This window comes from Elaeis guineensis, chromosome 4 (genome assembly GCF_000442705.2).
Source record: "Elaeis guineensis isolate ETL-2024a chromosome 4, EG11, whole genome shotgun sequence".
NCBI lineage: Eukaryota > Viridiplantae > Streptophyta > Magnoliopsida > Arecales > Arecaceae > Elaeis > Elaeis guineensis.
Genome location: NC_025996.2, coordinates 131685965 through 131707404, shown reverse-complemented (window position 1 = coordinate 131707404; position 21440 = coordinate 131685965). Strand labels below are relative to the sequence as shown.

The window sequence follows — 21440 nt, the reverse complement described above, 5'->3', positions numbered from 1 at the left end:
GGCAATGCAAGTGTGGAGAAAGTCGGGTTCGTCTACTGATGAAATATGCTGCGTTGAAGAGGGCGAGTAGGGACTCCACTGCCGATCCTACGGTTTATTGCTACTTTTGGTATCACCCATGATCGTGGTGGTCTATTACTTTATTTCTAGAATAATGTGCTTGTAATGTGTTTCCAGCAAGGCATCCCACTACATTTAGTAGATTTAAAGGCGTTAGAATCATTTTCTTCAGCTTTTTTTTCCTCAATTTTTTATGAGTTCTTCGCATCTTCAGATACCTGCTACTGTTTATAAGCATACTGCCTTAACTACAACCATGCAAGAGTAGAGTACATACAAGAAACTGCGAATTGGGAACCTAATCTACAACAGAGGACTGCATCATGTATAAATTATGCATTTCCCATTCAACTTTCCTTTTCATGGTAAAGAGCACCTGCAAATGAAGCAGATCAGATTTAGAATTAATTATGATTACGAACATAATTTCTAATAGACAGCATATTATCATAAGGGTGCTACTAATCATTTCTTTGATCACAAAAAATAATATGAATAGAATTGTAAAATTGGATTCTGAATCCAATACACCAAAGATACTTCAGAATTTTTACAAATTGGTTGATGATTCTCTCTCTAAATAACTGTTTATTCATATCATTTTGTACATAAGCTTTGCCCATGAATTTCAAGTGGAATTCTACATTTATTTTGATATTTCTATTCATAAACAATTTATTAACAACAATGAACAGATAGACACCAGGCATGCAACCAATATAAGAAAGTCTACATTGGCCAAAGAACTCTATACACCCTATCTAATAAATGTATAACGCATAAGCCCTAAGGCATATATCTACCTTAATAACAATTGCATACAAACTTGCATATGCGGGTCACCATACATGCACTATGAGGTCCTTTGACCACCTGCGTACAACAGCCACCTTTTAAAACACTGGATAGGCTACTAGAATTATTGCACAAAGTCAAATCCAAAAAAGAAACACCATTGGTCATCTTGCAGCATGCCTCAACCTCAGACCACCAATTTCTTAATGCAGAATCCCTGATCATTCTCAGAATCAATAATATCAGCACAAACATTAAGTGTCCGGGAGAGAGTTGTTCCCTCAATCCTATCTATGGATTCTATTGCAAAGTATGATATTTTTTTCAATCATAATTAACAAGCAGTAAATTTATGTAACTTAAACTTTTAAGACTTGATTAAAATTTTGGCTGATACGATTTTGTGCCACATAGTTCTCTTTCTTCTCAGAAAACTTCTGATGAGTTACTTTTGACATAGACATGGCTTATGATAGATCAAGAAGGGAACCACCATGTGTTTCATGAAATGATGGTTACATGTCATTATCATCATAAATTTTTGCTGCAATGAAGAGAAGATACTCACCATTCGCTCTCCTCTCCGTAGAACTAGCAGCTACATGTTCAAAATAATCCTTCCTAACATCTGCCATTGAAATACCATAATATAAGGAGTAAAAGTAAGTTAATAAAAGCACAACATTAGATTCTGCAAGGACAATACCTAATGAAAACTTCTCTCAAAAACACCTTACCATGCTTCATTGTTAGAGATGGATCTTCATCTTCTAAATAACCAACTATTCTTGCTGGATTTCCTACTGCCATGCTTTAAATCAAAAAATTAAAAGCATATCAAAAATTTCAGTGGCAACAGATATCTCATGCTGCTCTATAAGAGGGTTAAGGAAAAAAGACAATATGATATTTTCTCATCACAAGAAAAGGCAAGATATAATAGCATCTACATAAGAAATGCATGCTCCCAATTCACACACATGTTAGTATAGAATTGAAATTTTATCCAAACTGAAAAGAAAGCAACATAATATCTACCTAACAATAACATTTCTGAAAGTTTCTTCTTTTGAATGCCCAAGGTGCACATGCCTAAATTTTGCCAAAGAAGTGTATCCATGCACATAACCATAAATAACTCTATAAAAAGAAAAACAATATACTAATGATTTAAATTTTACGTGAGCTGTAGATTGAGGAGCTGTTTGATAAATACCATGTTTTAAATTCTTTGTTGAGAGAAGACTCGTTATGAAAGGAGGGAAGGATCATGCAAACGATTAACTAGATTGTCATATACCTGAGAACTGCTTACCAGTTAGATCAAGATCCACGATATCATTAAACAGATCATTCAATAAATACAATGGTTTATTAAGGTTATGATGCTGAAATAGTAAATGATAAGTAAATGGCCACAATGAGTATCTTATCTTCTTATAATAGATGAATATATAGCAGAAGGTGTCAGAGGGGTAGTCAAATCAGAGTGCCTGAATAAAAGCTTTCTATTGCCTCTGGCCCAACAGGATAATTCAGGTATATAACTATATATTAATAAATACTAACTGATGCAGATAATGTCTTCAACAATATAATGGTCAGACGTTGTCTTCCAATCTAATAACTTAGAAATTTAAACTAATATGCCAAGAAAAAGAAGAAATTAAAACTCTCATGAAGTTTGAAGTAGCTAAGAGAAAGTGAATCAAGATACAAGATGAAAGAGTTCCAAGAAAGTTCCACTGAAGTTTCAAGGTGGTAAGGTCTCAAGAGAGCAATGATTGATTTTAGGTGATGATTGGCCTCATATTGACTTAAAATTTGTTTCAATAAATGCCATATATGGCTAGGAATGGAGGCAGGCTAGACCACTGCTATTAATGAGCTTTGCAACTTTACAAGAGTAAACATTTCTTTATTTCAAGTGAGTGTCCAACTTTACAAGAATTTGTCCCATCCTTTTTATGAACATGAGTTTATCTCACCTTCTATCTCTTGTAGCTCAACTTTATTTGTCTCATAGCAAATGGTAACCAGTCAGGGCTTTACAACCCCCCAATATCCATTCAAGCTATAGTGGCCACACATACGCACGCACATGTGCATGCGCGTGTGTCCATTCAAGCTATAGTGGCCACACATACGCATGCACATGTGCATGCGCGCACACGCACACAAGCATATATATGTATCCACAATTAAATACTTAGATTCTGATAAAGCAACAGATGAAGAAAGTGATTCAAAGCAAAATTGTGGAAACAAATAAGAAGTCTCATTCATGTACAACTGGTTTTACTGTATCGAACTTGTGCTAAAGCATTGTATTAGCAATGATTATGGACATCTCACTGCACAGATATCTTTGATGCAATGAAGTTTCTTCCAGATCAAGTGACTGCTAAAGGTAGCGAGTTACATCCCTTTATTTAGGCCATGCTCATCATGTGATCATGCTCATCATGTTGTCTACAACCTCAGTGTGGTTTTACCTTGGGACTTGGAAGTCTCATCAATTGAGCCACTTGAATAAGAGGAGGCGGTAGAGCTAAAAAGGTAGCGAGTTACATCCCTTTATTTAGGCCAGGCTTTTGCAACTTTATTTTATTTCCTAGTATTGCATTCTCTCCTTGATTTGCATACCTTAGTCTTAAACAAGGTTTGCAAAAGCACTGGTATATGTTATCGATTTGGTACAGTGCAATTGAATAAGGTACAAGACATATCCTGTACCACGACAAGCTTCCAACACTTTCTCGCTCCCAACTATGGTATGCCATGAACCGAGATGGTATAGGTCAGTACCAGATGGTACAAGGTGGTTCCTCTCGATTCGGACTGGTATGGACCAGTTGGGCTCATATACCAAGCTAAACCTTGGTATCATATTGCTATCTCACTAGAACAGTACTGTTGGTACGAGGTGGTATGGGTTGGTACAGCGGACTCTTAAACCTCGGGTTTTATCAATTATGTTTAATCTGCTTTAAAATCCCTTCTTAATACTAATTATAAATCATTATTCCCAACACCTTTTTCTTAATAAGGATGAAAAAGGTTGTTTCATAGGTTGAAGATGATGACTGTATGTAATAGTTATTTTGTGTCTTTGTTTTTTACATGGGTTTCCAACAAAGATCCAAATTTTATAAGTAGGCATCACTTCTTACCGTGTTAAAGAGTGGAGGAAATGGCTGATTTGTAAGGAACTCCTAAAGGATAGCCCTCTATTCTCAGTTATATTACAAATGCTGAGTAATAAAGCAATAATTTTATCTTTTCCTTTACAGGGTAATTATATGATTCAATCATTCTTATCTCTCTCCCAGTCACTCCACTTTCAGTTCACTTCAAATCCTACAATAGGTTTCCAAACCGCAAACCATATTGATTAATCACCAAAATGGACAATATTTCTCAAATTTACTGACATGTTTATACTTCTAGATATACCAGGATTTACAATCTCTGGACATATAGAAAATAACAGTCATGTGAACTTCAGCTGCTATCTTCAATATCTAAGTTAAAAAATCAAACAGAATGCTTCAAAAGTAAATGAATGAATAAATAAACAAATAGATAAACAAAGAAATAAGTATATGTATATATATATATATATATATATATATATATATATATATATATATATATATATATATATATATATATATATATATAGGTAAATGGTTGCAATTTGGGCAGAATGGTTTGACATAACTATCCCTGAGTAGACAGACATTATAACACTAGTCACTGAAGCCTAAGCTGTAACAGAACCAACAATCCATATCCACATAGTTCCTTTCCTCTTTTATTTACCCCAACATATAATAGTAAATTACTATAAAAGAATGATAACAGATCGACACATAAAACTATAGCATCTTCTGTACTTACAACCAAAAAAAAACAAAGTTGATTAAAAGCAAATAAAATTAACTGAAAAGAAAAAATGCAGAAACCTATACCGGTATATCCTAATATACAAAAATCAAAATATAGAAAATAAGACACATTTTGCACATGTCCCTTCATTAAGCAAAGAAGGATGAATTATTCCCAACCTGTGGGGAGGCACATCCTTTAATACAAGGGAACCAGATGCAATCATGGCACCAACACCTACTACAATATTACCAAGGATTGTTGCACCAGCTCCAATTAGAGCACCTTGACCTATTTTAGGGTGTCGATCTCCAGTTTGCTTACCAGTCCCTCCTAAGGTAACACCCTGTGACCAAATTTTCACATGTAAGGAAATGAACCTTCTCTTAATTACCAAAGCAAAGCCATGAGTTTTAGAAGATTTATGAATGAATGAAAATTTTAACATTTTGTTAAAGGTAAAATAATAGCTAAAAAATAAGTGCCAAAAGATAGGTAACAATATAGATATTCATATTAAATACACTAATTCAAATAAGCATGAATACATGGATACATGGTAACAATTTATTAATTCCTCATAAAAAGGGAAATACAAAAGAAGACCAGAACTACAATGAAAATCAGAATAAATGTAGGCACAACCCGTACTCTATGGGCTCTTCTTTACTTTCGAGATTCTGTTTCCTTTATTAATTAAATAGAACATAGGGATACACCTTGTCTTTCCCAAAACATGGTAAAACGATATATCAAATTCCTCGTACTTCCCAGCAATCTTTTTATTGTGTTGTTGTCACCGATAGATTCTTAGTTCACATTTAAAATAAGACACACTTGCCCATGGCAATGGATTGTCTTTCCCACAGAAAAAGGGAAAAAGATATATCAAACTCATTGTACTTTCCTGCAATATCTTTATTGCATTGTTGTTACTTAGCTTCAATTTAAAATAAGAACTTACCCACATCGATGGATTGCATATCCAATTTTAGCAATCCAACCTGTCAAACCAAAGCCAAATCCTGTCTCCAGGATTTCATACCACTTCATGTGAGAGTACAACATTTTGCATAACAATGTATATGGTACACCTTATATTCCATCAACATTGACCCTTCCAAAAGGAAAGTAAACATATGAAGCTATTAGAAGTCTTAATTTCATTTCAGCCAGGAAGTTAGTAGTTTCTTATGGTTGCAGAGAAATCTAGTAGTTGAGAAAATAAAAAATTAATAGTGCTCACTGCTACAATAATGAAGATAAACCTTTTGACTGACAAGTAGCTTCAATTAATTCACAGGAGCTCTATATCTATATCACTGGGGTCACCAACCTACATAAATTTACTGTGACTCTTATTCCTCATCATATTGGATAAGAAGGAAAGAGATGACTGATGTCATACCAGAAAAGAGGAAAAGAAGAAGAGAAAAGAAAAAGAGAGGCATGCTAATTTTTCATTTCTATAAGAAGAATGCTTGAATTGTTCTTGTAATGAATATTTACTCCTTCCAACGGTTCATCATCATTTGCCTATAATAGCATGACAGGCCACAATCTGCTGGCCTCATGTTTCCTCACTAGTAGTCAGGTATTTATTCCAATTAGGACTTCATGCGGTCACACTAGCAAACCAGATGTAGCTACTACCATAAATATTTGGGTCATCTGTTAACCCATTAACCCAGATTAGAGCCATGTGAATAGTGAATGGCGAAGTCTTGAGTTACTACAGGATTCTTCACTAAAATAGAACTAAGAACATTTTCAAGAGAAAGAATAACAAACAGGACTCCTGATTACAAATTATTAGACTTGAACAAAACTGAACTTGAATATATCACTCCTAGCTGGCTACATGTCCCATACATAACTACAAGTTAACAGTTGAAAGCATTTCATATAGACTTTCAGTTCCGACTCTGCATTACTACAAAATGATATTTGTTTTCTACTTATACCAAACAGACACCTTGGTGCAGTTATAAACTGTAGTTATCAACAATAGGGGAGATATAGGTAGTTGGGCTTGGTTACTCAAGTTAATAGCACATGCAACCATGGTTCAGACTTCATAGTACCAGCTTCAGTATTCGTACTGTACTTGTACATTGAGTCAGTTCTTGATATCGATACTTGGTGTGCCCCCATATTGAGAATTGGTTTGTTATAGGTATGTTAAGATAGCCGATACAAGGCAGCATAGTCCAATATGGTGAACCATGCATCCAATTTTTCCTAACTCAACTAGATATCTAATAAGGACTATTTGACCCATACCTGGCCTTAAGACAATGTCTATGACCTGACCTAACCCAACTATCCCCTCACCCACTCTACTGCACATAAACTTGGCTAGAAACAAATCCAACCTAAGCCATCTACCCACCCATACATCCATGGATTCAAAAGCCACTAGAACAGGATGGTATGACCAGTACTGTACCATTCCGACATGAAACTGGTACCAGTACGGGTGCCAGGACATTTAAACCTTGTGCATTGATATGTACCAACCATACCCATGCAACAAGTGCAGTGGTGGTGCCATACTGACCGTACTGGTGCATATCAATAATTTTTCATTTTTTGATGCTGTTGATTTCTGTACATACTGCCGGTACTGTATCATTCCAATGGAAAAATAGTATGAGGCTTATTACCAGTATTAAAACCTTGCATCTATTGTTAATTTAGTTCCAAGGTGAATTAAATGGCTAATATTAAAAGATACCAATCATTCTCAAAATCTTACTCTAAGATCATGACCCAACCAATCCAACCCAACCCAGCCCAACCCAAAGAAAACAATGTTCTTATGACTCGATCATAGTGGAAGCTCTTCTATACTCATCAAAATCCAGGTCAAGAAACTTGACTTAAACCTGATCCAAATAAATCAAACCTAGCACAAATAAGGCAGTGTCTTGTTAAGCTTTTGGATCAGGCAATTTCTGCCACCCCTTATCAACAGAACCCTACAAAGACCCAAATATTTTTCAGAATCCTACTGAAAGATGGTAGGTCCCTATGTCTAGGTTCACTAGAGAAAAATTATGATTGCCAGAGTTTAGCATTTTTTATCATCAAGAAATTTCTACTTTATTCAGTCTAAAAGGCTGATTCTTGATACCACAAAGTTTAGTTAAGTCCCCCGAGAATTGGAGCCACAAGATATGATAAAAAGCACATAAATCACTATAGGGGCATCACTAGCAGACACAGCAAAATGATTACTGTCAATACAACCATCGATATGTGAAATGCATGAAGAGAAAGATGTATACTTGCCTGCATTAGAGAAACCCAATTTCCTACAACAGCAGTCTCACCGATAACCAAACCCGTTCCATGATCCAATAATATTCCCTCTCCAATTCTTGCAGCTGAACAATATTGTATCAAGGAATCAGACCTGAGTTTGAAATATATTTCATGACATTGAATAAGAGAAATAACAACAGAAATGACAATTTTTTTCCACAGAGGAAATGCCAAAAGTTGATATGAATCATAAGATACGGCAGCCTATGCAAATCAAGAGTGCAATGCCGAAAACACTATGAATACACACATATTTGTTGATTCAAGTGATATAACTGTGATGTAAAAAAGGAAGCATTCGCTATACTTGGTGCTTAGCAACCTAATTTCAGTTCACTGGAACAGTTTACAATTTATTTAACGTGACCAATGTAACATATGCATCCAGAATTTGAGGGACAAAAGTGTGTGACTGCTGCATTTTTGTTTTTATTTTTAAACTACAGTAGTGGAAGATATAGAAGAGATCTCTAAAGTAGAATCAATGAAATGTAGATAAAACTTCTTCTGTAGGCTCTCACACACTGGGATACCACCAAGAGTCCGAAACTTAAATGTTCCATAAGACCATATACATCATATGGATCAGCGAAAAGGCACACAGGAGCTAGTGAGCTTCACAGACATAAAAATCTAAAATATTTTGAGTTACAAGGGTGACAGATACAGATAGGAAGGAAATGAGCATATCAAATAGACAGTGGGGGCAGCATCAATTTAGATCAGAATGGAGTACAATCCACTAAGGTGGTTTTCCTCCTGTTAATAGGTTGTGGATTCAAGCTCGAGTCAAAATAGTCAGCAAGCACCAATTAATTAAACGATAACAGCAACCGTATACAAGGGGTACAAAATTTTAAAAAATTAGCTTGGGGAAATCTTTAAAGGAAAAATAAATTTGTTAAAGAGTTACCCTTCTGATATCTTGAAGGATGAGAAGCAAAATAGGTCAGATGAGTTTTGTGTGGTCATACTTGATGCCCAACCATATGGTTCCCAAAAAAAAGGTTGCATGAAATTGAAGTCTGTATGGGTGAAACAAAAGGCAAATTCTCGAGAAAGGTTTTTGGACGCTTGTGGTTAGGGCAGCATACATCAATAACCAACAGCAAAATACTCATGTTTTAAGTCTGGCTGCACAGCATGATAAACACGGCGTATCGGTAGATTAATAACAAAAAGCAGTCAGCAGTGTATACATCAATGTTATTGATACATAAGACTCAAATTTTCCTAAGTGTAACATTTAACTGAGTTTAGTTTTCCTTCAGTATTTTGCTAATATGACATTGCAATGGCATACTCCAAAATGTACCGAAAGGGATGTAAACTGGGTTTTTAAATGAACTGCTATGAGCAAATAGGCATTTTTCCCTCAAAAAGCACATCACCATCTGTGAATCTCACGAATATGCATGACAAAGTTCGTAACAGTCCATAGATTCAAAAAATTGAGGTACAAGAACTATCAGTTACTGGCCAGTATAGTACATACTGTGGTACCCTGTACCTACCAGTTCTTCAATTCTTGCAACAAGCCAAATGTATTTAAACAGCCATGTCTTTGTTTCCTCATATGGGTTTGTCCAACTTAGTCTAGAGCTCACCAAATAAAAAAGTCTTTGACAGGCCACACACTTGCCATCACATGTAAATCATCAAAAGTTTGGCACAATAGACATATGAGGCCAAGTATTGAACAATTCAACTATCATATGATAATAAAACCGTGTCATTTCGCAATTGTTCATTAAAAAACTCTAGATTCTTGCCACAAAGCAAACTAGGGTGCTTTCTAAAGAACTTTATTGATTTTGTGCAGCTGCTGTGGGATGCCAAAAATGCCATTATGCCTTCTTCAAACAAATGGGCCTGCTGATCTAGCATTAGCTGTTACAGCAGAAAGCATATCCTAGGTTGACAACAGCTATTGGAATCTTATATAATCCCTCAAGGTAAATTGTTGTACCCCTCCTTTTTCTGATTTCTTTCTTTAAGTCCATGAATGAAGAACTTGCTTGTAAAACATGTGACCTGCCCTTTAGAGAGAAGGGGAGGCTCTGCCATACACGACAGATTGTTGGCTGAAATCTGCAAAATCCCCTTGCTTCAACAGTTATCCTTCCCCTTTTTATTCTCTTTTTCTTTTTCTATTCATTGTTCATTCTCCATTTTTTTTCTTCATTTCAGGTTCTTACTTTTCTATTCACTGAGCCACTCATCAGATCTATCACAGATGTAGTCATGAGATCGAAACTTTCCAACCCCTCATCCTCAAAATTAAGACTAAATCTACTCTAGATCTGACTCCCTGCAGACCAGTCCATGGAGACAGTAAACTAGAACCCACTGAACCTTCTTTTTGTCAGTTAGATCAATTAGCAGTCTGGGATTGACACCTTGGGATGCTTACTAGCCCATCCCCAATCCTTCAGAATTCCAAACCAAAAAGCAACTACAGATATATAACAATACATAGTACCAAATCTGCATGACTGCATCTGCTAGTACATTCTGCATATGACTGCCACACCACCCTCTTAAACCTGTCACAAACCCATAAAGAAGTCCATTATCATTCTCGATTAAAACTAATCTATGTATTCAATAAACTCATCTGACCATTTTCCTGCAATTTCTCTCTTTTCTACCAGTTAGTCCTGCTACAGATTGCAAAACAAAAGAACCTTTCTTCTAAACAAAATATCCTAGCTTCTCGGTTTACCTACTTCCATACTTGGTGAAACACTATGTTGGAGAAAGAATAGGATCTTTTATAGAATCAATAAGAAATAGGACAACTATGGTTTCAAGAAACAGAATGACAAAAACACCAGGAGACAAATCTCCAGACCAAGCCTAAAGGCCGAACAAAGCTCTTTGGTAAAGTCTGGGATCTTCCATCCTTCACATTTTGGTTCTATTTACAGTCTTCAGTCGTCAGAATTATAGGTGATTGTGATCTCTTAATATAGGTGATTGCGATCTCATGATATTGTTCTTCTTTATTTGGTTGAATCCACTTTTCTTCTACAAGTATACACTCTGAATATCTGCTGCCTTTGATTGACTGAATTGATTTCTTCATTTGCAGTCTGATAGCTTCTATTTGATTGAGCTTAATTGATTCCCTGACTTGTGAGTGTAACAATTATGCCCGCCAGATGAAAATTCACCTTGTCCTCGAGGCAGAAGATTCAACGTTGCTATCTGGGTCTCTTGTGGAGCCATGGCCGTCGGTTCCCCATCCTCGGCTTCCAATGCCTCAAAATCGGCCAAGCTGATGCTATCTCTTTCATCTGCTGCTGCAATCAAACTCCGAAGCTCTCGGTTTGGGCACTCATGCAGGGGCGAGTAGGGCTAATGACAATAAAAGCAGAGGCTCTTGTTGCGAAGCTCGGTGTATTTCTGATTGCTGAGTCACCTAGTGCCCCAATGGCAAGGAGGAGGCAGAGCGGGCTGAGACTTGTAGCCACTTCGGTCCGCCGCTGGTGGCTCACCATCTGCGGCTTGAATTGGTGGCCCCGAGGTACTGTTAGGCTGGGTAGCGCGTGGCGTTGAAGGTGACGACCAAATTGAGGTCGTGGATGAGGTGGGCGACCGACGTGGGGCCAACGCGAAGCTAAGACCCGACTTTGCTGGCGGTTGGCGACTGTCGGAGCTTCCATCGGCAAATCGCAATTCTGACTCGAGGCGGCGGGCCAGCTCCATGGCCCAATCAAGATCTCCTAGGTCGTGGGTGCGGAGCCTCACTCAAATAGCCTCTGTCAATTCATTCAAAAAGAAATCCAGGCAATATTGCTCATTTAAATCAGGGACTTAGGTTACCAATTCAATGAATGCGAAGATGTACATCTTGACTGTGGAGGTTTATCGAAGTGCCACAAGTTGCTCGAAGGGATTACCCGCATGTCTTCCCTTGTATCGCTGGATAAGCTCGACGGTTAACATTCTCCATATCAGCTACGGTTTTCGTTGCCGGAGCTAGCGAAACCAGTGAAGGATGTGGCCCTCCATGCTTATCATGGTGAGGATGACTTTTTGATTTTCTTCTGTCTGATTCACCTCAAAAAATTTCTTTACCCTTGCGACCCAACCGATTGGGTCCGATCTATCGAAGGTGGGAATGTCAATTTTCTGAGACAGAGAAGTTGCATCAGAAGAGAAATCAGAGGAATTAGAGGCAATTACCTTCGGTGGTACAGTGGGAGCATGGACCGAGAGGGGAGATACGGGGTCTGATTCATCTGCAACAATTGCCTTGCCTTTAACAAAGGCAGCAATGTTGGCCATGGTGGCCTCTAAGCATGCAAAATGCTCATCAAATTTTTTATCCATTGTCTTGTAGATTTTAGTGTGTTGATTCTCCAATTTCACCTCGAGTGCTGTGACCGTTCTCTCCAAAGATTCAACCTTGGACTCCATTCGGGTTCGTGGCATGAACAGGAAGAAAAATGAAGGCCAGCAGTGTCGGACCAATTTGTTGGAGGAAGAACAGGATCTTTTATAGAATCAATAAGAATCAGGACAATTATGGTTTCAAGAAACAGAATGACAAGAACACCAGGAGACAGATCTCTAGACCAAGCCTAAAGGCCGAACAAAGCTATTTGGTAAAGTCTGAGATCTCTGTCTTTCACATTCTGGTTCTATTTATAGTCTCCGGTCATCGGAATTATAGGTAATTGTGATCCCTTAATATAGGTGATTGCGATCCCATGATATTGTTCTTCCTTATTTGGTTGAGTCTACTTTTCTTCTGCGGCTATACACCCTGAGTATCTGCTGCCCTTGATTAACTGAATTGATTTCCTCATTTGCAGCCTGATAGCCTCTATTTGATTGAGCTTGATTGATTCCCTAACTTGTGGGTGTAACACACTAAGCTAGCATATACGCATGTAATCAAGACGAGCTGGGTCCGATTAAGCTTAATTTGCATATTACTTGATTCAGAGCTTAATTCCAAATCGAGCAAAATACAAGCATAATCTATCAGCTTGATAACCTCAAATCAGATGAAATAAATTCAAGCTTGAATTTAGCTATTTCAAACATGACTCATCAGTTTCAAACTTGGTTCAAGCTTGAATTGAAGCTTGGTTCGGCTCTCAATTCAGATTTAACTAATTCAAATAATTAAATGTAAAAGACAATTAACATTTAATCATAAAACATACATTTAGAATAAATTACTAAATATGAAAATATATTATCATAAACATATATAATTTAAGTCATCAAGCAAAGCTTTTACATGGTAGCATAGACCTAATATCAAGTACCATATACAATATGAATTATATTGCATTATTTTTTGAGCCTTATCAAGCCATCTTAATCTAGCCAGATCAATTGCTAGCTCAACTTGAAACTAATTTTGAGCCGATGAACAAAGTTCAAGCTTGGTTCAATAAATTCAATGCAAGCCTTCTTTGAGATTAATTCCAGCCATATCTCAACCTGTGCTCAAGATCTTCAGAGCAATTGATGGCCCCACTAGCATATCAAATCATTTCACACTACAGAGTGAGTTTGGAACTAAGCGAATGGGTTGAATTCTCATTTTTGACAATCAACTAGACTATTTATCTTACGTGTTAGATTAACTCTGGCTTCTTTGAAAGCACAAAAGGTACCGCTAAAAAGGGAAAGCTCTCTTTTCCTAATTTTGCTGATAGATGAGGCATAGAACTTGCAGCTTTTTTTAATTTAGAGAGGGGAGTGGGGGCTAGGATAAGAACACATGCTGAAATCCATCTTAATAACTAGGAATATGTATTAATTTCAATCCAAGACAACTTTTCTCTTCCTATCTGTTGCTTCCCTTCTTCAAAATTTCTTTATGGTGACTAACATTTTGAAAGGCTATGCTCAGATCCAAGCAAGGTTCTCAATTTCGATACTGGTGGCCGTTCCGATTGATCGGCAGCACAGTCCGATATAGTTCCATATCGAATTGGACCGGTGCGAACCGACAAAAGAAGGGATGAACTGGGAAGGAGAAAAAGAAAGAAATAGAAGAAAAGAGAGGAAGAGAAAGAGAGAGGGGGGTCCGTCGGAGGATCTTCGACTGGCCGTCGTGGCTGTCGGGTGACGTAAATGCTGCCTGCGGCTCCACGTCATGAAACAGGGACGATCGTCCCTGTTTCACGGGCTTTTTTGAAAAAGCCCGATAACAATAAAGCCGCTGTTTCTGGGTTTTTTTTTTAAAAAAATTTGAAATAGTGAAACCAGTAAATCAAGTTCCGACTTCACTGTTTTTAAATTTTTTTAAAATAATTCTAAAAAAGTGAAGCCAGCAAACTAAGTGTCGGCTTCACTGTTCGTCTTCCTTTTTAAAAATATGAACAAGGACGGTCACTCCTGTTCCATAGTTGCAACTCTGCCCATGCTGTTTCTGCCGTCCAGTGGCCATGGCAGCCACCCGGAGACCTCTGATGGCCCCTTTGCCGTCCGATCCTCCTGTCTCCATGGCCTCTCCTTCTGTCTCTCTCTCTTTCTCGCTTGTTGCGGCAGTCCTATCGGGTGAACCGAGCTTTCACAGGCCTCCGACAGTCACAAAGGGCCACCACCGGCCTCCGACGGCCTCTCCCTCTCCTCTTTTCTCTCTCTTCCTTTGTTTCCCTCTCTTTCTTCCCCGACACTGGTGTGTGTCGTTTTTGCTATCGGAACCGTTCCGATTCTCCGTCGGTCCAGTTCGGGACGCCCCGAACCGTCCAGTTCGAGATGGTTCTGAAAACCAAGCTCAAAACAGTTGCATTACCTTGAAGAAGATATTGAGTTACTAGAAAAGATAAAATAAATATGGCTTCTAAAAGCTTTGTCTGGTTCTAGTTTTGAAAGTTTAATATGATCTCTTAGTAGGAGGTTCTACATATTTGTATTAGAGGAACTAAGAAACCTTTAATCAGTTTGTATTACTCAACAATGAGAGATAATATTGGCCTAATGGGGATATAAAGGTGGCTATTTAGGGATCTATGGGGGACATATCATGCAGCAGCACTTGATGGGTGAGGAGTTAGGTCTAGAGTGGGAGGTGGATTCCTCATCTGCTTTTAAAATAAATCATAGTCTGGCATGGCTCAAGGATGTAAATAAAATAGCTCTACAGTAAGTGAACCACTCATGCAAGGATGGCCTAAGGCTTTTAGGTGTTCTAAGTCCTGATTCCCGAACTAAAATGTTGTTGGATGTGAAGCTGATGCTATGCTACTTTGAAATATCAATAGTGCCTATCCACGTGCGGGATACTAGTCAAGATGTGAGAATTGATGTCTATTGAGATACAGGAAGCCAAAGAAACATCTTGTCTCTTGTTCCACTTGATTATACTCAATATTCAATTTCTAATTCAGTACCAAAGTATGGATCCCAATCCGCTTCAGTACTCACAATAAGTTCTCTTGGCTCCTCAGAAACAAAATCAGGGTGCTGATCTGACAAACACGTATTCCCATGCTATAACACCACCGAAATTATTAAAGAAAAAAAAATGAAAAATGATGATTCACTAGTGCAATAAAAAAAAAAACTTCTTAGTGAGCTTGATGGCCCTCCAAATCTTCACTTCTCACTTGAGGCTAGTTTCTCTTGCCTTTCTCAGATGAGGGTCAAGTCAATGAGCTATGTCAATAATATAGAAAGATACTTCTCAAATATCACATTTGCCAAATCAAACTAATATTGTACAGCAAGTTTGCATTATCAACAAATAATATTTATATAGTCCATCAATAAAATCACAAAAAATAGAAAGCCAATCACATACAGATGGGCACATGAATCATGCGAAAAACAAGATCAGCACACGATGCCATAGTTATCTTCATTAACAAAATACTTCTACCACAAATCAAATACTGTATGATTTGTTTGCAAGGAGTCCTTACTCTTGACCTTTAACTCAAGCTTTATCCCCTCTATGCTACACTGAGTTCACTAGTCATGATATACAACCCACAAAGACTGTCCATATTTTACAATAAACTCTCAACATTGATGCCACCCTCTAAATCGGTATTAAAATCTGGTGACGACAACTTCAGCAAGCCAAGGGACTGTCATTAAACCTAAAAAGGCATGATGGCATGTCGTAAATCTACATTCTTGATCATGTACAAGAATATTAAAAAAGAAAAAGACTGACACCGAGACTATTATATCATTATATGCCCTTCACACATATCCATTCTGAAGCTCTTCCTTTATTTATTTATTTCTTTGTTTGTTTGTTTGTTGAGGTGGAAACAAGTCCAGAAAGTCAAAAAGGAAATCCTAACTTTCAGATCAACCACCCTAATTCTGAACTACAAGACCGTGACCAGCAACATCACACATCTGCCAGTCATTAGGTGCCACAGGTGGTTTTTTATACCAACCATGCGAGTACCAATACAAAATAACAGCAACTTCTCAATGTAAAAAGAACTCTTTAACATTACTAAGCATGACACTTTCTACAAAAGCATAACATTATGTCAAAAGAAGTCAAATTACCTGGATGTATATCTACAGCAAAGACCTACAATGAAGCGAAACAAAGGAAACCACATAAGATATGATAAACAGTCATATACTGTCTGCCACTACTGTTTAGGGAAGAACATCAAGAACACTTAAGAAGGTAGACATTGTGCAGAAATCACCTCACTAATTCGACTTTGCAATGCCAAGGCTAAGACTTTACGTCCTTGGTTCCACAATGCATGTGCTATACGATATGACTGAAGAGAATGGTAACCCTAAAAGAAAATAATAAGTACTCAACTGTAATAAATTCAAAATACTTTCTGTGACAATGGGAAAGTACGAAAAAATACAGATGCCAAAATCAATGTAGAAATTTCCATAAACCTATAAATAAGAAATTCTGTATTGCTGCTGTACCCAGACTTGGGGAAAAAGCAAGCACTCAAGGCACTTAATCATGTGCCAATGGGACTTGGGTCCATTGGATGCAACCCCTCTCCTCAGTCCATGTTCTGGGAAGAGGTTCTTGGTATGAACTTAAAAAGTAGCATTCCCACTGTGTTTATCAAAAAAGGCAGAAACAAGGGGAAAAAAATCAATTCTATAATACACATGCCATTGTACCATTTCAAAGAATGGTAACCCTCAAAGAAAATCAAATAGTCTTCCATAATAACAAATGCAACGTACCTCATATGACATAAAATAATAAAGCAAACAATGCTTAAGCCAGAAATCAACAGCTAACATACATAAGCCCAACGGTGAATAGTACTGTTTGGCTGTATCCTCTCAACCCCTAGGGGAAGAACATTCATAACATCTGTCTCTACAATCTATGTGCTTTATTATATGATCGCAAAGAATGATAACCTTGAGAGTAAATAGACAAGCATGCAGTTCTAAATAAAGAAAAATATTACAATATAAACTGATCTTAAAACAAGATATCAGCAGTATGAATGTCTTCCCTGCCCAAAGTAAGCCCCCATCCACCTGCAAACACACACACACACATGCACCAATCAAATATTGTAAAGAATAATATACCTTAAGATATAACAGTGCCCAGCTATAAGATGCACATGCAGGATCCCTATCTTTGAATGCCTGCATAGAAAAGCATTCTACTTATGGTCAATGATCTTCTGTTAACGGCAAATACCTTCAACTACGGAAGATATAGATAAAGGTGAAATTCAGGTGCCTTCATTAAAAGGCAAAGGAATCACCTGAGCATCTAGGCGAATGGCGTGTTGAATACCTCTATCCTTCATCATAACATCTGCAAAAATGTCCATTAGTTGAGTAGCCAGTAATGTCGGGTTCTGTAGCCTGTTGGCAAGTACAAATCCCAATGCCCGCTCCAAACAATCATGAGATAAAACACTGGCATACAAAAAGCTACTTAAAATTGGCTCCCTCTCAGCCTGAAAATATGCATATACACTGATTAGGAATCACAAGCATGAAAAAAATCTTTAACCTTATAGCAGGACATATTCCAGCTACATAGGTCAAATAACTAAAACATCTATATTGGATAAATTCATTACAACAATATGTAATTGTTATAAGCCTGAAAATAACTTGCTAGGCAATACGATTAATGTATGATGACCAGAACAAGGAAACTACAATAATGCATCACCTATCATGATCAGGCCATGAAATTGGTCAACTTCCTCGTAATCTTTCACTGGTTCACATTTTACAAGGAACTTACCACCTCCATTTAGAAGGAAAACAGAAAGGGAGCAGTTTTATGATCTCTCTGTAGCCAAATAAAAGGTCTCAACGACATATGTTCCAGTCATCACGAGACTCTAACGATACAGGACAGGATCATCCATCGCCAATTTTGATGAAGTGTACTTCAGATGGAATAGGGTCCCTGTTTCCATTTATACTTCATAATTTTACTCATCGATGGATGAATTAACCTCCATGACCATGTCAAAGCAGTCTCTCTTAAGCTACTATAAGTCCAAACAGTATTAAAAATTGATAATTCTATTTTAATCTGGAAACTCGGCTTTGTTTGACGGATCATATCATCTCCTAACTATATATACAAAAAATTGGAAGTTTTTCCACTGCTGCGACTCAGTTAACAAAAAGAAGAACAATAGAGGAGGAAAAAATACGACCTCGGACTTCGTTTCCGCTCTCACGGAATCCCAAATGGAATCACCGGCAGAATCGAGGATCGTCCGGGATATCGAATTGGGCCTCCAATTTCCCATGGCGTACATGGGGAACATGCTCTCCGACCGGCATCTCCGACGCCCCGAGCAAGAACTACAGGAAGAAGAAGAAGCCGCCCTGGTCTTGGACTTGGCCTCCTCGCCGTCTTCCACTTCTTGGAGAACAAGGCATCCGCACGACATCGAAGACGACGAGAAAGAGAAAGAGATGTCGGTCTCCACCGACAGAGGAGGAGCCGAGATCAAGGGCCTAGGTTTTCTTCTCCCGAATCTAGCTTCTAGGTTTTCGAACAAGAAGAGAAGATAGAGTTCCTCGTCGGGGGCTTCTTTCCTCGCCCGAGTAACCGACGAGGGAAACAAAAGCCCAGAAGAGAAGGGGTTTTCACAAAAGCCAGTGGCTTTCTGAAGATTCACGATTCTGCCCCTCTCGGTGGGACCGAGGTGGCCTGCAACGCGGACCACCCGATGATGATAAGTGAGATAGATCAATTAAACGGTACCGAATAAACTGGTACTTTATAATTATAACGGCTATGATAACAGTGTTTTGACTTACGTGTGTTACAGTGGTTACAATGGCCATCATTTGACGTCTATTTCCACGTAAATTTTTGTTATTAGTTGTTGTTTTCTGTTAGATTATATTGCCACCGATCATCACGATCAGATATCGGTGCAATGCAAGGTAAGGTGAGCACCAGGTGAGTTTGAGTATGATTTGATGCAAACAAGAAGTGATGAATGATGTTGTGATACTAAGTTTTTCTTTATTATAAATAATAAATGATAAATTTTTTATTTTCTAGAGTATTATTCCATCCCTAGCCCTTCTCCTTAGCTGAGCATCTTTCAGCGAAGGAAAGAAGATGACTAGTTATTTCCGGCAAATTGAAGAAGTTTGACGATAATACATAATGAATAATGCTTATTTAAGAAGCAGTGATTTGGCGCAATACATCCATACATCTTTCTATGACTTATTTTTCTGTTATGGTACTTTTACCATCCACCATTCTATCTAGATGCTCAGTCCTGTATGCCAAAGGAGATTATTGAGCAGATGTAGCAGCATCCTGGCCATAATATATGGGGATGCATGGGGGTTAGGTGAGACAAGGTGCAAGAGAATCATTTTGTAAGCATCGTATCAACATCTGACCAAGAATGATCAGAGATGATTTACCAAAAAAAAAAAGAATGATCAGAGATGCTTGGTAAGGTTACCTCTAATATTTTTCTTTTTCATCGTTAACTTACTAAATAAACTCAACTCAAACACATCTAAACAAAAAATGACTGCAATAGTTATGATATTGAATGCAATAAAAAGTTAGTGTAATGAGATTATCATGTTATTTGAAACTTTGGAAAGAGTTGAGAGAAGGGAGAGTATGATACAATCTCCATCCGTCTTCTAATTTTTCTTTTTATAGTCCTGTTGATTGGTCTTTATATAATTATGTGGGGCTGGAAGTGATATCAGTTATACATCCCGTTACATGAATTTGATGTAGAATTAGTCATCTTCTCTATATGATGTATGAGAAAAGACTCGTTGTAAAGAGTATTAGGGTGGTCCAAACACCATCCCATTATGCATATCATGATGGAGAGCATGGATTCTCAATGATGCATTGTTAGCACTATAGAGTACTGTGCAACACTCGATGGTTATCATTAGCAAATGAACAACCATTAAAAACATGACTTTACATATCATACATAATGAATTATGTTTATTAGCCATTCATCTTCTAATAGCAGCTATCGAGTAGCATTCTGTGGTGCATTGCACCATAGAGGATCCTGGGTCAACGATAGAAAGAGGAAAAAAGCCCACACAATGCGTAAGGTATAGTTTTACTTTTTTTTCAATTATTTTTGAAATATAATATGACAATATAATAAATAGAAAACTTTAATAGCTAAATTTCTATTACAATTAAACAATGAACTTTAATGATGGAGAGCAAATTAGTATCAACATCATCAAATTTCTATTGAGCCTCCATTTTAAATATATATAATAGATTTTAGACTATTGCATATTAAGCAATAAATTTTAATGATGGCTAGTATATTAATATCAGTATCATTAATACCAAGATCTACATGGTATATGGAGAGATTTGCACAAGCTAAGCCTCCATTTTAGATAATATATAACAGATTAAATCATTCTAAGTAGCCAAAATATACTAATAGCTGATCTTCTGAATAGCTACCATGCAGCTCACTAGTCCTAGACCAATGCTCTTAAGAGTACACTGAGTGGTGAAGACCGTAGCAGCAACCAGCAACGAAGGGTGGAACTAGAGCATCTTGTCGGCAACAGAGCTCAAAAACGAAAAAGGAAAGGTGTTCCTACTAAATCATTGTATAGAAAGTCTCCTTCCATCAGAACAAACATCATTTGAGCAATCAATAGAACTTCTAATGTGACGAATAAGCAAACGATACCAACTTATCAGATAGAGTTGCTTTAGGAAACCTTCTCATGAAAACATGAGTTGGCACAGACATTTGAACTGCAATGTGTCGACCATCAAACTTTCCTACTTATATCGGTTAGCATGATGTAAATATCATATATCATAACAAAAAGAAAGGCAGGAATAAGAAAATTGATTACAAGCATGATAAATCGCACCATAGAAACAAATCTGGCATTTGTTATGACATTGA

General features: G+C 37.4%; 1 protein-coding gene across 3 annotated transcripts; it reads right to left on the bottom strand.

The window, feature by feature from the left end:
- Positions 1 to 203: 203 nt before the first annotated feature.
- On the bottom strand, positions 204 to 19109 carry LOC105042651 (probable serine acetyltransferase 2). 3 transcript variants are annotated; one of them, XR_012141051.1, is made up of 12 exons: positions 18699 to 19109; positions 17781 to 17978; positions 17599 to 17658; positions 16725 to 16820; positions 16576 to 16600; positions 8041 to 8135; positions 4926 to 5092; positions 1593 to 1666; positions 1424 to 1483; positions 1014 to 1072; positions 864 to 933; positions 204 to 436 (listed from the first exon to the last, which is right to left on the bottom strand). XR_012141051.1 is itself a non-coding variant. In XM_010919936.3 (10 exons), the coding sequence occupies exons 1-10, from the start codon at positions 18936 to 18938 to the stop codon at positions 408 to 410; spliced, it is 1044 nt and encodes a 347-aa protein (XP_010918238.1). In that variant the 5' UTR covers positions 18939 to 19109; the 3' UTR covers positions 204 to 407. The 3 variants fall into 3 exon arrangements, 1 of the variants encoding a protein (XP_010918238.1); XR_012141050.1 differs by lacking the exon at positions 1014 to 1072; XM_010919936.3 differs by lacking the exons at positions 864 to 933; positions 1014 to 1072.
- Between the last annotated feature and the right edge of the window lie 2331 nt (positions 19110 to 21440).

Bases quoted from the DNA above. Each gene is read 5' to 3' on its own strand.
- LOC105042651 (XM_010919936.3), bottom strand. From the start codon at position 18,938: ATGTCGTGCGGATGCCTTGTTCTCCAAGAAGTGGAAGACGGCGAGGAG. The intron at 16,601-16,724 runs GTGATTTCTGCA...GCTTCATTGTAG, and splicing joins TGCAAAGTCGAATTAGTGAG to GTCTTTGCTGTAGATATACA. The intron at 8,136-16,575 runs GTAATTTGACTT...AATATTGTTCAG, and splicing joins TGCTGTAGATATACATCCAG to CTGCAAGAATTGGAGAGGGA.